Source organism: Apus apus, chromosome 4 (genome assembly GCF_020740795.1).
Source record: "Apus apus isolate bApuApu2 chromosome 4, bApuApu2.pri.cur, whole genome shotgun sequence".
Classification (NCBI taxonomy): domain Eukaryota; kingdom Metazoa; phylum Chordata; class Aves; order Apodiformes; family Apodidae; genus Apus; species Apus apus.
The window spans coordinates 107,457,533-107,475,637 of record NC_067285.1 but is presented as its reverse complement, the minus strand read 5'-3'; the positions used below and the strand labels follow the sequence as shown (position 1 = coordinate 107,475,637).

At 41.2% G+C, this 18,105-nt stretch overlaps 1 protein-coding gene across 5 annotated transcripts; it reads right to left on the bottom strand.

Moving 5' to 3' along the window:
• Positions 1 to 344: 344 nt before the first annotated feature.
• Positions 345 to 17,597, bottom strand: LOC127384049 (histone RNA hairpin-binding protein-like). 5 transcript variants are annotated; one of them, XM_051617946.1, is made up of 12 exons: positions 17,533 to 17,597; positions 15,644 to 15,760; positions 13,735 to 13,839; positions 12,903 to 13,034; positions 11,641 to 11,790; positions 10,728 to 10,865; positions 9,881 to 9,997; positions 8,259 to 8,366; positions 7,746 to 7,856; positions 7,321 to 7,434; positions 6,375 to 6,567; positions 345 to 5,473 (listed from the first exon to the last, which is right to left on the bottom strand). In XM_051617946.1, exons 1-10 carry the CDS (start codon positions 17,574 to 17,576, stop codon positions 7,329 to 7,331), a joined length of 1,128 nt encoding a protein of 375 aa, XP_051473906.1. In that variant the 5' UTR covers positions 17,577 to 17,597; the 3' UTR covers positions 345 to 5,473; positions 6,375 to 6,567; positions 7,321 to 7,328. The 5 variants fall into 5 exon arrangements, with proteins under 5 accessions (XP_051473906.1, XP_051473907.1, XP_051473908.1 ...); XM_051617947.1 differs by having other exon boundaries at positions 6,375 to 6,550; XM_051617948.1 differs by having other exon boundaries at positions 10,728 to 10,862.
• Between the last annotated feature and the right edge of the window lie 508 nt (positions 17,598 to 18,105).

Sequence of the window (18,105 nt, the reverse complement as noted above, 5' to 3'; positions counted from 1 at the left end):
ATTGGATAAGGTTGGTTAACGCCAGGGGGTTACTGTGCTTCAGGAAGTGGAGTTTTCAGGTGTTGTTAACTGCAAACAGGCCGTGTTTCTACAGACACAGAGAGATCCTGTTTATCTGTGAGATCTGGTATATACTGACGTTTCACAACAGGGATTTGGAAACAACCTGGAGGACTCCTACAGCAGAGCAGGAGCACGGGTTGAAATAAAAATACCTTTGCAGCCCTCAAAGACTGAAGGCTGGTGGGATACTTTGCAGAGAGACCCACACAAACTGGGCAGCACTTTCTTCTGAGCTTGGTGCTTCTTGGACAAGGGATGTAGCTATCCCAGTGACAAGGGCAGAGGTGGTAAAGCTTTATTTTATCTCCACAAGCAGCAAGCACTCATATTGAAAGATAGTATTTTTGGAATGTAATATGCCAGTCAGATTGCTGCAGGTTTGGTATTTAACAGGTAGCAGTGGGAATGGGATGTTTCTCTCATTGCAGAACCAGGTCAGTTTTCTTCCTTTTTTTCAAGAGGCATTTTCATAGCAACCATCATCAGATTGACACTCAAAGAGCGATAAAATATTCTTAATATAATACAATTTGACACAAGTAAGATATAAAGCAGAGGAAAGAACACTGTTCTCAAGACAGACTCTTCTTTTGTTCTAGAATTCAGTCTCTAAGGCAGTTACCCTGGAGAGCGTTTAATTATGTGTTAGAGTTCTGCTTGTTCAGTCTGTGTGCTCTGAGCCAGCTCTACAGGAGACTGACTTTTCAGGACACTACCACAATCCCCATCACGATGCCTCAACTGAAACCTTAAAAATTACAAAAAGGTGCCTCTTCCTCCTTCAGTTCACAGGAGCAATGCACCCAACTAAGAGGAAGTCAAGTAGAAACTCCAAGAGGCTGACATATTCATGAGGCTGTATTTGAGTAACACTTGCAAGATAAAAATCTGTTTGATGAATAGCAGAAGTGGCTAAACAAGAGTTGTTGTGGGTTTTATTTATTTTTAGCAGCTTCACACAAAAGCAAATCCCCAAGCCCAAAGTTCTTTGGAGAGACTTTCTGTGTATGCATTGACAGGTGTTTTGTTTTGGTTTTTTTGTGAAGATACTTCATGGATAGCAAGGCTGAATTTGCATCTTGGCTGTAAAAATGAAACATGGTTCAACAAACTACAACTTTCTCACGTAGTATTTACAGAAACAAAGATGCCAGGTACTCTGGCTTGCATTTCAGGTCATCATTTAAATAGAATTGGAGCTCTTGTCCACAAGTTGACCAGAAAGGACACAGTCAGCAGGGACAACGGGTGGCAGTGCACACCCTCATGTGCTAGGAAGAAGGAACTGTCCAAACAGCACAACTGCATCTGAAACAAGTATGTTGCTTTGGATCCATACAGTCAGCAGAGGAATACTTCAGTCTTTCTGCCTCTACTTCACCACATACTCCCATTAATTCCTGGTGCCTAGACTCAAATCTTGAGCAGTTCCAGGAACACATTTGCTTCTTCCTGTTTCCTGATTAATCTTTTTTGGAAAGTTGATTAGAATGGCCTACAGGAATATCCCTGCTGAAAACTGATAAATAACCAGGCAGCCCTTTTTACCCCTTTTTCAGTCTGCAGATATAAAAAGGGCCTTTTTTTTTCCCCAAGGCTGAGCAACATCACACAGCACAGTATCTGTAGCTGATTTTAACTCTGGGCATAAGAGCAATAGTAAGAAGGCAGAGGCAGATAAGGGTTCCACATCTGTTGAATTTTCCTCTATCAGTGACCACTGCAGTATCAGGTGTTTTGAAGGGAGGAAGCACCTGCTTAGTGAAGCTCAAGGTTGCTCAGATGTGTTGAAGATCCTCTTCATAGTGAATTGAAAGCTCATTGCATATTGTCTTCAAAGTGGGAGACATTTACACTATTTTTCTCAAAAAGGGACAATTACTGTTCAACCTCTTGGCTGACTTTTTTTTCCCCCTGCAGATCTGTGCCAGTCAATGGATGGATGAATGCAGAAAGACACTCACACTGACTTTCCAGCAAAACCAATAGCTTCAGAAGTGGAAAGAAGGCTGCTCACTGCCAGCCTGCCTTGGCAGCTGCACCAGGCCAAACCAAGAATCTTCAGCCAATAATTTGCAATGTCTTTTAGAAATTAAACTGTTTGAAATCTCAGCAGCTAGCTTACTTTCTATTGATTTTTTGCATTATTTTACTCAACTTTTAAATGGCTTTATACTTTTTGTTTCCATTTGTGAATGCACCACATGAAGTTGTTGCACTTCCACAAATTGCACCTGCATTCTCATTGTACATATATATGTATCTGAAAGACTTCTGCTAAGTATCTGTTTGTAGATGGTGTTTGAGCTGTTTCATAATGCTTTTGGGGTGAAATTTCTACATACCTACTGCTCCTGGCTGAAATCAGCAGTATTTTGAGAAGAGACAAGGAAGAATTGTGTTTACTTTCCATCAACTTACTGTTTTTTCCTCAAAAGCTGTATGTGGGTCCTGTACTTTTCTCCTCAGAGATCTCCAAAATTCCTGCCTCTGGGCCATAACAGCCAGGCTGGCTCTATGCTCAGTGAAACACTTAAGATCTGAAAATAGTACAATGTAAGACATTTACCTTGGAAGTTCCTTTCCTTTGTCTGGCCTGTCATTGTACAAACTCTCCCTTCTTCCATGGAGCACCTGCATAAACATCCCTGGTTCTGCAGGGAAGTTTGCTGTGCTAGCACCTCTTCTTTCCCACACACTGCTATGGGAAACAGACCTGTATTTCTCAACCAAGGACATGCTTGAAGTACAGCAGAGATTCAACACGTGCAAACAAACTCCCATGTCCTCCAGCCTTGCTCTGAGATAAGATTACTTGAGCAGCATGTTTACCTGAATGTATCCAAGCTAGCCAGGCAGAGGACAGCCTGGAAGCCCTGAAGGACTTCCAGCATAACACTATGTACAGGTGAAATTCAGTTTATCAAGCAGAACTATCTGCTGCCAAAGCATCTTAGGGATTTCAGCTGCTTTGCACCTTTCTGCCCTTGTCAGCAAGCAAAAACCTTCAGAAAAGCATTTTCACACCCCAGTAGGAATTGAAAAGGGAGGAGATAGCCTCATCACTATGACCTTAAAGCAGCAGTTTTAAAAACAAAAAGTACAGACAATCATTAGCATTTCAGAACCACTAATGAAGGACTGTTTCTACAAGCACAGAATGTATTGTCTGAGTGGAAGTTCTCCCAGTGGAACCATGCCTAGAGAAGAAGTTACTTCTTGGAAGAAATTTAAACCTGGCTGGTGAGGTTCATTTTGGCTTAATTAAAAACTAAGCACAAATTTATGCAAAGTGGATTTAAATAAAATAGATAAACTAAATACAAACTGGGGTTGCAGTGCGAGACTTCAGCTTTGCTTACACCAATTGTAAACTCTTAGGTCAAACAGCCTTAGATTGAAAAAGAAGTAAATGGACAGACAACATTCCATTTTTAACTGCCTTGTTTAGATTGATGGTTACTGTTAATAATTAGAAGACATTACAATGGTTCTACTACCACTTGCAGCACTGCATGAAATTACTCTAGCAGACCTCAAATTACCTCTCAATTTCATTCCTTTCCTTGTGCTTGCATAGCTTGTCTGAGTGTACAAAACCTGGATTAGAGAATAAATCTGCCCAAAATTTCACAACCACAGGCAGATTGGTTATTCTATTTCTAGTCTAAGTATCTTCAACTGAGAAATAGATCTTTAAGGATTGTTGAATGCTATGGATTTGTGTCTGTAAATCCAGTGCAGGCCCTGTCCATCATAGGCAAAAGCTCAAGGGCTCTGACAGCTGAGCTGAAGTATCTCCTGACAGGCTGTTACTCTCACCTAACAGCTCCATCCCCTCCAGCACAACTTTCACATGGCAGAATAGGTGCAGGGATTACAGCTGTTCCCTTCCACTAGTTTACAGTGCACTAAATACAAGCTCATTACAGGATGTCAAAATCCAAACTAAGGGGTTGGACACCACCCAAGCTGTAAACTTCCTTCAAGAGCTGGATTCAAACTCTGAAGAGTCCTCCTTTCCCCTTTTAGCAAGGACTAAAAACCCCTAAATAAACAAAGCACCCTAAATCAAGAAAAGAAAAAAAAAAAAAAGACTAGTGAACCCACATATTTCTTTCATGCTGTCAGTTTCATTGTAACAGCAAAAGCAGACTAGCAGGGATTTTTAAAGTCTTTAATTCCTCTGCATAAAGTCAAAATGCAAAAAAATGTAACATATTCCCTTATTTACAAACATCATAAATTACATGGAATCATGCACACTGGAACAACATGGTTCTAAATATGACTTCTTAAAAAAGTGCTGTACAGATGTGTTCCTTGTATATACACACACTCTGTGCTCTGTGGTGTTTGAACCACCCTTGTGCTAGGACACTACTGAACTCCATGCCTGAGCATGCCTGCACAAAATGCTTTGGAAGGGACTGGGAGCAATTTCTGAGGAAGCAGCTTATCTCCACATCAGTAGCACAATGGGTTTTTGGCCCCTGAGTACACTGCCAGCCCCACAGGAAAGTTGCTGTGTGTCATCCCTAGCACTCACAGTTCTGCAGTGGCCTGGCAAACAGAACTCCTGCAAAGAGACAATTCCCAGCTCTAACAGACATTTGTATCCCAGTCCGTGCCACGTAAAATACCACAAGGACTGTCAGAAATTCTTTAAACTAGCACATGAATCTGGTCTATACTCCACTGTAGCCACAGCCCTCACTTTGACTTTCCAAGCACAGTGCTAGAAGAGAAAAACAAAGAGCTCAATGCTGTCACAATGCTTAGCCTGGACACCCCATGCCCAAGAACAGCTCCTAACCTGCAAATACTGCTACTCACCTCCAAAATCCAGGCATTTAGGCTGTTTTGCTGTTCAAACAGTCACTTATCCCCTTGAAGAGAGTGATGTGATTCCAATAATGGTCTACTTTTCCTTTCTCTTCTCTCACTTATGCAAGTTCTAGCTTAACATATTTTACCTCAGAGAATGGCAAATAAGCTAAGAACAATTAGTCTTTAACAACTGGAGAAAGGTTAAAAGTATCTACATTCTTTCAAAGCAGTTCTTCAGGTTGAATGTTCAGTTCCAGTCCAGGACAGGAAACAGGGTTTAATTCCTTGGTTTAAGGGGGTCGATTCTTCAGTCTGACTCAATATTGGACCAATTGACCAGCATAACATTAGTGCATCTAAGCAGCATGATCTCCAAAGGGCAACAACGGGATCCATCAGCTGGAGCAGCCTTTACAACATGATACACACGTCATTTGTCAGTGCAGGTAAAGCAGAAACATTCCCACAAAAGCTTTAAGGAACATCCATCATTGTTGCAGCACAGGCTTAATGCAATCAGAAGTTTTACACTTGAGGCAGAGCTTGCAGGAAACAATCTACCTTTAAGATCTGGAGAAACCTAAACAAAAAGGCAGATAAGTGTTTTATAAACATGATCACTTTAGTCACTACCAGTAAAACATTTACTCTTTTAAGCCACAGTGTTATGGTAGCAGTAAATGAAACAGAGCATTGTATATGGTGAGCTTAAAGCACAGTATAAAAGACAGAGACATATTGTCCATATTAAAAAAAGTGTTAAGATATTGTATGAACACTTTGAGAATGTCAGTTATTGGAAAAATAAAGAGTACTACATACCCTACACTCCTACAGTATTTGTCAAAAAGAAAACAAAGCAATTGAACCCATTTTTTCCCAATCCCTTGCATATTTTTCACCTGTCACTATTAATTAATAAATACATTTTTATCTCCATTCTAATTAACACACTCCTGCCATATCTTTAGTGTCCTCATCACTATGATTTTTTTTCCTTTAAAAAGCAACCAGATACATTCAAATTTATGGTCATTTAACTGGGCTCTGAAAGAGCCACATTAATTTATCTTAAACAGGAAAAAATATTCTTTTAGCAAAAAGACAGGTAGTGTGGAGTTCTACCATGTAATCTAGTATCTGGTTTTCAAGCAACATTTGCCTTCTACAGATGGAGTTCCTGCCATTGGAGAGTTCATCACACCTAAAAAACATGGTTAAAGGCAGTGTCTCTCATAGCATTGATATCTGCATCCCAAGAAACCAACGTGTTTCTCCACAAAGAAGCTATTTAATTCACTATCCACATTTTTAGATGTCACAAAGATATTTCTTCAATTAGAATGAGATTATGAACCCACTGAGTACACACTCCTTAATAGAGCATTATTTACAACAAAGAAGATAAATACCAACTACCTAGAAGATAAGAAAGGCTCTCTTAACTGTGATGTACAGATATAGAGGCTTGCTTCTTTTACCTGCACATTTCACCTTATGTTGACTGCCCATATGCTGACTGTAAATCTTTCTCCTTCAGTCCAGATCTTATGTGACTGCACCAGTTTTCCAAGATGTGATCTGCTGATCTCAGGCTACATCCCTATTCTTCAAATTGTTTTCTGCCACAGGAGAAAGCCTTCCTTCTTCCATACATCTATATACAAGAAGAGACTAGATATTTTCAAATACTCAATTAGCACTTTAGGAAAGTGAATACATACTGAGTCTTATTCATGCTTGTAGAATTTAAATTAAAAAAAAATAAATCAATGAAGTCAGTAGAAAAATGCCACTAGCACAATTTTTTAAAGCTCTCCTTTCTTCATATCGCTAAAATTAAAAAAACCTAAATAGTGCAAAGCTGTGTGTGATATTCTTAATGAGTGTCATTATGCAACATACTCCAAGATCACTGTTAAACAGACATTTATATCCTAGTCTGTACTGTTTTAAAGCCTGCATTAAGTGTAGATCAAAGACAATCAAATTGCACAAAATATGATCTCCTAATAAAAGCTGACTCAAGTACTACCCCATCCTATTAATGAACCACAGGAATATACAGTCTGAGAGAAATTTTTGCAAAGAAATCTACTGCTGAAAATGCAAAATTGTGACTTCATCAAAAACCATTAAGAAGCAGAAAAGCTGCTTCTGAAATTATTTTAATAACTGGCAGTTTTCATCTGGGTGCTAAGGAAAATACCTTTGTTTTCTGGCTGACCAGAGAAATATTTAAATCTGAAATATTAGATCCATTAATTAAGGTGCTTCATTAAATACAAGAGGATGGGATAAAATACTAATACAATAAAGGAATAAAAAGAGAAGCTGCTTGAGCTGAACAGTTGGACTCTGCAGAACAATACTGCACATGGGCTACTAACACAGAAGAGGTAAAATAAGTAGTCAGCATGAACTCACCTTGGTATTTAAATTTTTTTCCTCTGTATTCTACCTTCAGCACTTGTACTTCCCCATCGTATTTCAGGGTATTTTGACTGATTTCCTTCCACTAAACTGCTACAAAGTTTAAGCCTACAAATAAAAAAAGAAACATCCCAAACACTAAGTAGCTTTTTTATGGTAACCTTTTTATACTAAATACAGCTACAGCCTCTTATTTACTCTAATACAGACTATAACTTGAGAACATAAGGATAGAACTTTACCACACAACATATAAATATTGACTAACATATTCCTAGGAAGAATAGTAAAGAAATATGTATCTATGTTTATAATAAAAACTTGGATTAAAATAAGAGTAATAAAACAACTATGCTTCTCACTTCATACATATATGAACACACACACAAAGCCCCTGATTGATGATCTGCATTTTATACCTCTCCAGCCTGCAGTCTGTATCTCTGCAAGTTTTACTGGTAGGCAGAAAGTTGTTTTTTTTCTGTTTCTGATTGTTCCATCCTGAAGAACAACTGGCTGCAAGAGGGTCACTGCATAAAAACAAATAATTATCACTGTTGTCACCTACAGAACAATGATCGCTAAGGGGACATAGAGGAAGCTTCCAGGTCCCAGGCTGAGCAAGTGAAAGGCTAGTAGCAACCACAGTGACCAATTCTGTAAAATACCATTACTTTCTGTAACACAAAGAGGGTGAAAGAGGCTCAGCATCTTCCAGCATTACTTAATGGCAGAAGCAGCAGAAAGCAACAGATGAGACAGTCAGACTGGGAAAAGCCAAGTAAACTCAACAAAAAATAACAACCAAATATACCACACACTGGAGGAAATGTAAGAGAAAAAAAAAAAAAAAAGGAATGAAAACCCACAAAGTACACGTTCACAGCAAAAGCAATAAATAGAAAGGATATAGTGAGCATGATGGTATTTACCTTGTTATTTCTATACCATGTTGTACTGGCATCACTTCTTCGTTTTCACCCAAGACTTCCTGCTCTGAGCACTTGGAAAAAGCCTCCTGATGTCCTGATCCAGTCAGACTAGAAAGAAAGTGAGAAGGTCTGAAACCATGGACCATTGTAAGACAGTTCCTCTTAATTCTTCAGAAGAGAGCTATGTAGAGAGAGAAAATACCACACCTGTATAAACATTTATACTAAGATTAGTGAGAAAGGTCTGCCACACACCAAAATAACTTAAAACATTGTTCCAGTTTTCTTGTGGTTCTGACAACTTTGTACAGAGTTAAACCATGCTCTCCTCTGCAAAGCTTTCCATTTCTCATAGGAAGACTTCCTATGCAACTGCTAGGAAAGGAGAAGAAAGGAAGGAAATACAGAATCATAGAACTATTCAGGTTGGAAAAGACCCTTGGGATCACCGAGTCCAACCATCATCCCTACTCTACAAAGTTCTCCCCTGAACCATATCCACCAACACCACATCCAAATGACCCTTAAACACATCCACAGATGGTGACTCAACCACCTCCCTGGGCAGCCTGTTCCAGTGTCTGACCACTCCTCCTGTGAAAATTTTTTTCCTCATGTCCAGTCTAAACCTGCCCTGTTGCAGCTTGAAGCCCTTCCCTCTTGTGCTGTCACTAATTACCTGTGAGAAGAGACCAGCACCAACCTCTCTACAATGACCTTTCAGGTAGTTGTAGAGACTGATGAGGTCTCCCTTCAGCCTCCTCTTCCTCAAACTAAACATTCCCAGCTCCTTCAGGTGTTCTTCATAAGATTGATTCTCTAGGTCCTTCACCAGTTTCCTTGCCCCCCTCTGTACTCACTCCAGCACCTCGATATCTCAAATATGATTAAGACCTATCACTAGCGGAGTGATTTGATTCCTGAACAACTTAGAATAAAGAAAAACTCTACCCTTTTCTTACCCATTTTTGAACATTAACCTCAATCTGTCCCAGTCTCAGGCTGGGTGACCAATTTCCTTACTGTTCCAACAAGCATTTTCTTCCATATCCTCTTTCCTAAGGCAGGGAAGAGCTTAATCAAAACACACAAAGCTTCTTTCACATCCCCTCATGGCTACATATTCTCTGTAATACCTCTAGCAAATTTAACATGTCAACAATTACATAGGCAACGGGTTTCAGTAGCTGCTGACAAGACTTAGGAGTGCACATTGAGCTCGATTCCTTCACTGTAACTCATCATCTTGTACACACTCTGCATGCCAAAAAGCAGAATGCAATGCAATAATTATAGCAGACACCTAGGAATTTCAGAATTACAACCTCTGAAGCAGAAAACAGATTCCATGAGAAACCATGAACAATGTTACCTATTTTTACACATAAAAACAGTGTATGTTGTGTCTTCTGACACTGAAGTTTCTTCACCTTTGCAAAGGATCACTGCAAATACCTGCTATTATACAACACAGTTGTTCTGGCGTAACTTCCCTTCCTCATTAAATTGCAGACATTTAGATTAAATTAAAGCTATAAAGAAATGGAGGGATAGATACCCCTCATATTTCAAAAGTCAGTTCATAATATCAATGATTCTCCTCGTGGAGAATCACTTCATACCTTTCCAGTGTGTGGTACATATGCACATAATGGTTCTTGCTCTTTGAAACCACAGAGGAGTCAGAATTGTTTCTTTTTCTGCGTTTCCATACTGGAGAAGATTCAGGAGAGGAGGGACTGCAAAAAGAACAGATTTTACAAACACAACATCTTTCACCTGTGTTTAATTGCTTACTAGAGTTCTGCAAAATGGCACATCTACACAGGAAGACTTTTTGAGGTATGATTTTTCAGTTGCAACAGAGGAACACAGAAAATGGCTCAAATTTTGGTAACCACTCTATTGTGTTTTGGAAAGTGAGCCCAGTCACAATTGCAGAAGAAACTTGGAAGCAGAACCATTTTAAGGTCCACACGCCTGCCCTCAGATCAAGGTATCTCAGTAAGCAGGGAAGTGCATGAGTTGCTTGACTGCTAAGTCTCCCTGCTGTCCTGCAGACAGGTGCAATACTGTTAAGGATGGTCACTCTTGCTTCTGCAAATGGCATCCTACTTGCAGCACTTGCCAACAGTGGGTAAAGAATCACAGAATGGTTTGGGTTGGAAGGGACCCAAAGATCATCTAGTTGCACCTCCCAGTTGGAAACCTCAGTACTCCCCTGTACAGAGAAGCTGAAAAAAGCACTGTTTTTTTCTGCTGTTAATCATGCAATGCTGTAATGCTAATAATTTTTTCACATTCAGTGCTCTGTGGCAGTGATGGAGAACATTCAACAGCAAAAATGCCAAAATCCAAAGCTGAGCATTAACTGCCCTCCCTCATTAAACATTTCCTACAAAAAAACTGACAGCATCAACATGTATTGAATCATTTCAGTAAGTTAAACCCAGAAGTTTCATCTCATACCTCTCTGGTGTATGGTCAGTTTGTCTGCATTCATCTTCACAGTCATTTCTCTTTTGCTTTTCATCAAATACAAAGGAGCAAGAAAAATCCTGATCTTTGCAGAACCATTCCTGGGAGCTGCCTGAGGGTTCTGTACTACTACAAACAGAAGGAAAAAAACCCACATTTACAATACTACCCATCTGGCTTACTGCTCCAAGCAGAAAATAGTTCACCTGCAATAACAACTAACGCTTCATCTCATGACATGCAAACAACTGCAACTTCCACCATAGAGCAGTCCTAACACAGCTAAAACTATCTACACAATGCAGTTACAGAGCTAACAGAATTCTGTTCATTCTTTTTCTCACAATTTACTAGTCCAAACCTTATAAAGTATTACATGGAGTCAATTAGTGGAGCTAGCCTTGCTACAAAGCTCTGAAAATTTTTTTTTAAAAAGTGTATCTTGAACACAGTTGCCACTCTCCAACAGAGAGCAAAAAAAACTCTCTCTGAATCTTCTAACAATTCCCAAATCCTCTAACATATTGTTATTGAAGGAGAAAGGTGGTTCCACTGACACCAGAAAAAGGAAAGATGGAAAGGTTGTCAAGGAACAGTAATCACCAAGTTACTGCTTATGCCTATCCCTTTCTAGAAAAATAATTTTACCTTGTCCTCACCAGTGTAAATACACAGGGAAAGAGAGCATAGTATTGTAGACAAAACATGTATTTCTCTCCAAAGCAACTTATTGGAGATGAATTTAGACTAAGGAGAGGGAATATCTTGAAGACTAACAGAATTCAAGGAGCCACGTATTTGTGAGCCTGATAACCTCTCTTGCTCCAACTCAGGAACACTCTAAAGGAACTAAGAGTCCTCCTGTGAAGCAAGAGAAGTGCTGACTGAATTCACCCATACACACACTGGCTGCAGGTCCCAGGTTTCTTCAGTAGGAGGATCCCAGGCGTGCAGTGCTATCTTCCACAGCCTGATCTGCTGGTCCCAGGATCTGCGGCTGTACTTCTTAAATTTGTTGGGAGTTCTAGGATGAACTCCTGGTATTCGCTGATTCCTGTAAATACACAGTAACATTTCTTACTTCAGAACATAATTTTCATTCTTAAAAAAAAATCTGCAGTCCATCAGATCACACAGGCATCAGTGGCATAATACATAATTTTTTTGTATTTTTAAACCACTTTACTGAAATCTATATATTCTAAAACAATGTCAAAAACAGACCACACAAGCAACAACCAACAATAATGTGCTGAGCCAGACCAGAGGTTCATCCAGTCCAGCACTTTGACAGCTGCCAAAAGCAGATCCCTACTGCTTATGGACAAATACAAAACAGAAGCAGCACAACTCGTATCCCTTCAAGATTGTCCTCACCTCCAGTTACTTGTACCTGTTTTCTTAAGTCAATTTCAGTTTCTTTGTATTAAGTATTGTACTGAGTATGGCTGGGATAGTTAACTTCCTTCACAGCAGTCCCTGTAGTGCTGTGTTTTGGATTTATGGCTGAAACAGTGCTGTAACACACTGATTTCTAGCTAGAGCTGAACAGTGCTTGCACAGCTTCAAGGCCATCTCTTTTTCCTCACTCTGCTCCTCCCTCTCTGCAGCCACTAACAAAAACCTGAGAGGGTAAACCCCTAGTGCAGCTGACTGGAATCACCCAAAGAGATATTCCACACCATATAATGTCATGCTCAGCAATAAAACACAGGGTAGAGGAAGAAGAGGAGCAGTACTTCTTCTAGAGTGGACACTGTTTATAGACTGCCAGGGCATCAGTCTGCTTGTGGGAGGCAGTGAGTGATTGAATTTGCATCACTTGTTTTTTTCCCCCCTTTTCTTTCTTTCACCTATTAAACTGCCCTTACCTCAATCCACCAGTTTTCTCACTTTTGATCTTCCTATTCTTTCCCCATCCCACTGGGGAAGACAGAGGGAACAAGTACCTGTGTAGGTATATATATTTGCTACTAGCAACACAAAGGGAAAATTTGCTTGTAGGCAGAAAATATCTGGTTTCTCTTTGACAAAAATAAATTGATTCAAATTTTCTTTGCTTGTTGATCTTATAATCTTAAGAGAACTAAACGTCTGTGCTGAGCCACACACACATCAGGAACAAATAAGAGTTTCTTTGGAAATGGGCAATATAGTGCAACTTACTTTGGAACTTCTTTAATGTATCTGTCATATGCAAGGGTATTCTTTCCAAAATTGATCTGTTTTTGTCTTCTCCTCAGAACTACTTCATCTGTTTCCCTTTCAGCTGAATTAGCAGAATCACTTGAAACAGAACTTAAAAATAAAAATTAGAATTAAGTTGAAAAGAACCTTAATAGCTTTACCACAAGTTATACAAACACATACTCTAGGCTCACATGTACTCTTACTCTGATAGACAGAAAGCACAACTCGTTACCTCATTAGTTTATGGACGTGAAAGTTGTGCTAACCAAATTAATCACTACAAGAGCAGATTTTGCAAGCTCATGCAATTGCTCAGGTTTGTAACAAATAAACTACGCCTGAGGGTACCGGTGCTACAGGGACTTCCTAGAAGCTTATAGGTAGTTCTACAACAAGCAAATCAAATGATACACAGTTATTGCATATATGTGTAACAACCTCTTAACATGAACATGAAAAAACTTTAACTCAATAAAACGAAGACAGATAATATCTGGGTGCTCTAGCAGCCATTCCTCTCTCCAAGCCTCAGTGGCAGCTTTCAATTTTTCCTTTCACTATTCTAGTATTTTCTGTTATGGAAAGTTGCAATGAATATGCAATTTAAACTTAAAAAGAAAACAATCTGAAAAGATCATACAAAGAGCTTTTGAGATGAGTCTTCTCAGTGCATGTCTCCCCTTAAGGTTTCATTCAGGCTTGATATAAAACAGCCTAGCTGTGTTTCAAACCTTCATTAATGCAGATATCATTGGATGGCTATTGCTAAAACCAACCCAACAACAGCTAATGATCATGCTATACCTACTTGGTAATTTTTTTATTTGATGTCTTCATTGTTTTGCCTTCTTCAATTCTACCTTCCCAGTTGGGGCAACTAGGAAGAGGCCTAGAAAGTTCTGGTGTTGCAGAGCTGGAAAATAACAACAACTCAGTATGAACATTTGTTGCTCATAACATACTTACTGAACAGAAACTTCAACAGTGGACAAAAATAGTCCCACAGATGTAACACCACGGGCAGGTCCCTACTCTATTTCACTTCAGAGTCAAAGAAATTCAAACATTTTGGCTCAGGTCACCTTCAGCACTATGTAAGGCAATCAGTTTTATTCTGCAGAGAAAGAAAATGATCATGAACGGAATTTCACGTCAGAGTACAGACCTGACCACCTCTTAAAGCACTCCTGTCTCAGCCAATGTGAACCCTTCTCTCTACTGTAATTCTACTACCTGAGGACCTTCTCACTACTGCAAAGAGCACAATTCATGACATTACTTATGGTCAAATCCAGTCCAGTCACTGCTCTCTGCAGTTAACTAAGGACTTTGTAAAGGACTGGAAACATGATAAGAAACAGAAAAAAGCCCATCACATGAGCAGAACTAACATTCTATCCATCATATCCCAACATGATAATTTCAAGAATGTAAACTCTGCTATGTAAAGCCAAAAAAAAAAAAAAAAAAAAAAAAAAAGAAGTCAGGAAGCTCTTATTTAATAATGATCAGTTTTATCACTGATGTTCTCTGAGTGAAGAAACACCTGGTTTTTCATTAACTTAAAAAATAAAATAAATTAAAACCCTACGACGCTGTAAAATTCTGAAACACTGAAAACTTCTTGTTTCAGTCTGTTCACTCCTTTCAGTGTCAATGCAACTTTTACGATAAGTAACACAGAAGTAGATTTACCTTAGTCTCACTTTCTTTCCCTTAAGAATTTCACATCCACACATGAAATCACCAACCATGCTGCTAATATCATTTTAACAGGACAGAGTCCAAACTAAGAAGGAACATATTTACCCAGCAAAAGAGAAACACAAAACACTCTTAGCACATTCAGTTTGACTCAGAGTCATAGCATACTGTTAATATTTTTACTATAACATCAAAGACATAGGAAATACTCCCGAATAAAAGGGTTTTCCTAAGCTCTTCAAAAGATTCATTCATTAACTGAAGCAATATTAAACTTGCAAACAGAAATTACAATTGTTTTCATACAGTGTAATACTCAGAGATTTATAAATTACATTTTAAAAGTTTTCATGTGCCCTCAGTAAAACATTTCATCGCTTCTAACTTAAATCCTGCTCAGTTTTCTGCACATACCCGAGCTCTCACCATGTCTCCTACTTCCTGTCAGACACTAAGATACCAATTTCAACCACTTCCTCCACCTGAGGTCTTGAATTAGAATATCCAAAAGCAAAATACTCCTAGAACTACCTACCTATAAAATTTCATCTCAAATTGTCCTCCGTACTGGACTACAATAACAAGAACAAAAAAAAAGGGAGGTATCTACTAACAACTGCAGCACAGTGGAATACACTGAGTGCTGAGCCAAACATCATTTCCCCACACTTACACAAAAAACTGTGTAAGAAAAACATGAACAGGAACAGCATATTGCTTCCATGTCAGTTTTTTCCTAATACCAAAGAGCTAAGGAATAAAGAGTTTCAGCTACTGCATCAGTGTATATATAATTGCTCTTTCATATGGAATACTTGCTAATATTATGGCATGTATTCCAATTACACAAACTGAATGGTCTACTCCTGCATAATGCAGGTTGTATTTGCTAACTCTGTTACTCTACTACAATATTAGAAAACATTTAATTTAATCACATCCAATGTTCTCTTTGTTTCCTTAAGAGAATAGTGAAGCAAAGTGAAAATTTAAACAAACTCCACATTTCTTACCTCTCCAGCCACTGGTCAAAATGTCTACAGTGATATTCATCAAACACCAAGGAATCTGAATCATTGCAGCTTCTACATTCCTGTTCCTGCTGCCAGCAGTGTGGATGTTGCACAGAACTAGAAAACAAGAACTTTCATCAGAAATCAAGTCATTGGTAGTCACTGAACATCCCCTACACAAAATAAATACGGACAATATGAGCATCAACATTTATACTTACTAAATGCTGATTTGTCATACAGATATGTGATTTGCAACACTACCCTAGCAGTTGCAATTGCTGAGAAAAGTCTTTGACTAATGCAATCAAGACATCAGAATTAAAAAAAAAAACAAACAACAAAAACACTTTAATATTCAGATAACGAAAAGTATATCTATTTGAAAAGGAAAAGGGAAAAAAACAACAACTGGGGACTTTCACCACTGTTTATGGAACTGCTGAAACACACCAAATAAACTGTCTTCTGTTAACAATGCATTATTTGACATGACTTTATTATTGACACTATATACCTTCTTTCCACTACTAAACTCATGGAAGAGAAAACACAGAAACATCGCTTCAACAGAAGAGGACAGTGTGTGTAAGGTGAAGTAGGTCAAACGTTTATGTGGAAACCCTTTTCTGCATAAACACTTCATCAGACACTACTGCAGAGCCCTCGCAAACAAGCAGGGGACAAGGTGCTAGAGCTGGGTGCCTGCAACACGTTGGAAAGGCAGCCAGAGATTGCTTAGGGGCTGAGAGTTCTCTATGCTTTCCTCCTCAGTTCTGGTGACTTTGACATCGTAAAACACAGGTTACTAATCAAACACCACCGCAGCGTCTAACATCACCCCTGGCTAAGGACCAAACCTGCAGATCTGCCACCCCCTGCCTGACAGAACGAATGACCCTTTATCGCAGACTCGAGCAGCAACCACTGTCGTTGTGCTTGTGCGAGGGAAGAGCAGAGCAGGCACGCTGCCCTGCAAGCGCCAGCTCTGGGCACTTCTGAAGTCAACAAGTTAGAAGGAAGGACGGTTTTTATTATTTTAACCCCGGCTTAACAACGTGCGTTTTCTCTCCCTTCCTCCTCCACCCTGACTGGCTTTGGGAGTGTCCTGCTCCCAGAGGGCTCCAAGTTCCCAACACCACACGAGCAGCTGGCTTCTCACGACGGGCCTGGGCAAAAAGACACTTTCAACGCAGTCGGATTTTGCAAAGGCAGCGAAGGGACAAAAGCTTTTTCTAACCACCCTCCACAACCACTGCTCAATGTAAAGTCTCTAAAGAAACGGGGTGAGCGGGTGAACGCCTCTGGAACGACATGAAAGCCGAGGGGAAAACACTAACCGAAAAGGACGCCTTTTACAAATATCCCGGTATTGCTTTATCTACGGGGCTTCGCGCTCCCGCCCAGCCCGGCGCCTGCCAGACCCGGGGCGCCCCGGCCGAGCCCCAGAACTGCCAGACCCGGGGCGCCCCAGCCGAGCCCCAGAACCGCCAGACCCGGGCCCGAGCCCCAGAACTGCCAGACCCGGGCCCGAGCCCCAGAACCGCTGCCCGGGCTGCGCCGCATCTCCCGCCCCGGCCCGGCGCCCCTCGAGCGCACCGGGGCAACCTCTACAAGGAGACCCCCGGCAGGAGGAGGCGTCAGGGGGAGGGCGGCAAGCTGCCAGGCAAGCTGCCAGCAGCCGCCTCCCCCCGCCACCCGCGGCAGGCACCGAGGAAAACGACGCGGAAGGCGGGGAAGGGGGCACGAAGCCCGCTCTGCGCCCACCCCCCCCCCCCGGCTTCCCGGGACCGGCAGCGCCACACCCGCCGCCCACACACCGCCAGACGCCCTGAGGCAGCACCACCCTCCCCGCCCTGGCCACACGGGCCCTCCGCGGCAGCTCCCACCTGCGCAGCCCGCCCGGCTCCCCGCGGCCGGCGCGGCGGAACATGGCAGCGGCGAGCGGCGCTGCCCCGGAACCGGGCGGGGCCCTTCCCGCCCCGGCGGCGCATGCGCAGCAACCGGCGTCGGGAGGTGGCGGGGGGCGGGAAAGGGGCCGTAGGGGCGGGAGGGGAAACGCAGCCCCGGGGAATGGTTCGGGTTGGAGAGGAACCTTGAAAAATCATCTAGTCCCAGCGCCCCGGCCACCAGCAGGGACACTTCCCACGAGAGGAGTTTGTTCCCACCCAGCCGGGCCTCGCAGGGATGAGGCATCCACGGCTTTCTTCGAGCAACCTGTGCCAGTGGCACTACCCTCGCTCTAAGGAATTTCTTCTAAACGCCTAACCTAAATATACCCTCTTCTAGTTTAAAGCTATTTCCCTTTGTCCTATCATTCCACGCCGTTATAATAATAATTAAAAAAATCCTTCCCCAGCTTTCCTGCAGCCCCTCCAGGCGCTGGAAGGTGCTCCGGGCTGTCCCAGAGCCGAACGAGCAGAGGGGCCGAACTGCAGAAAAGCCAACCAGGTCTGCAGAGG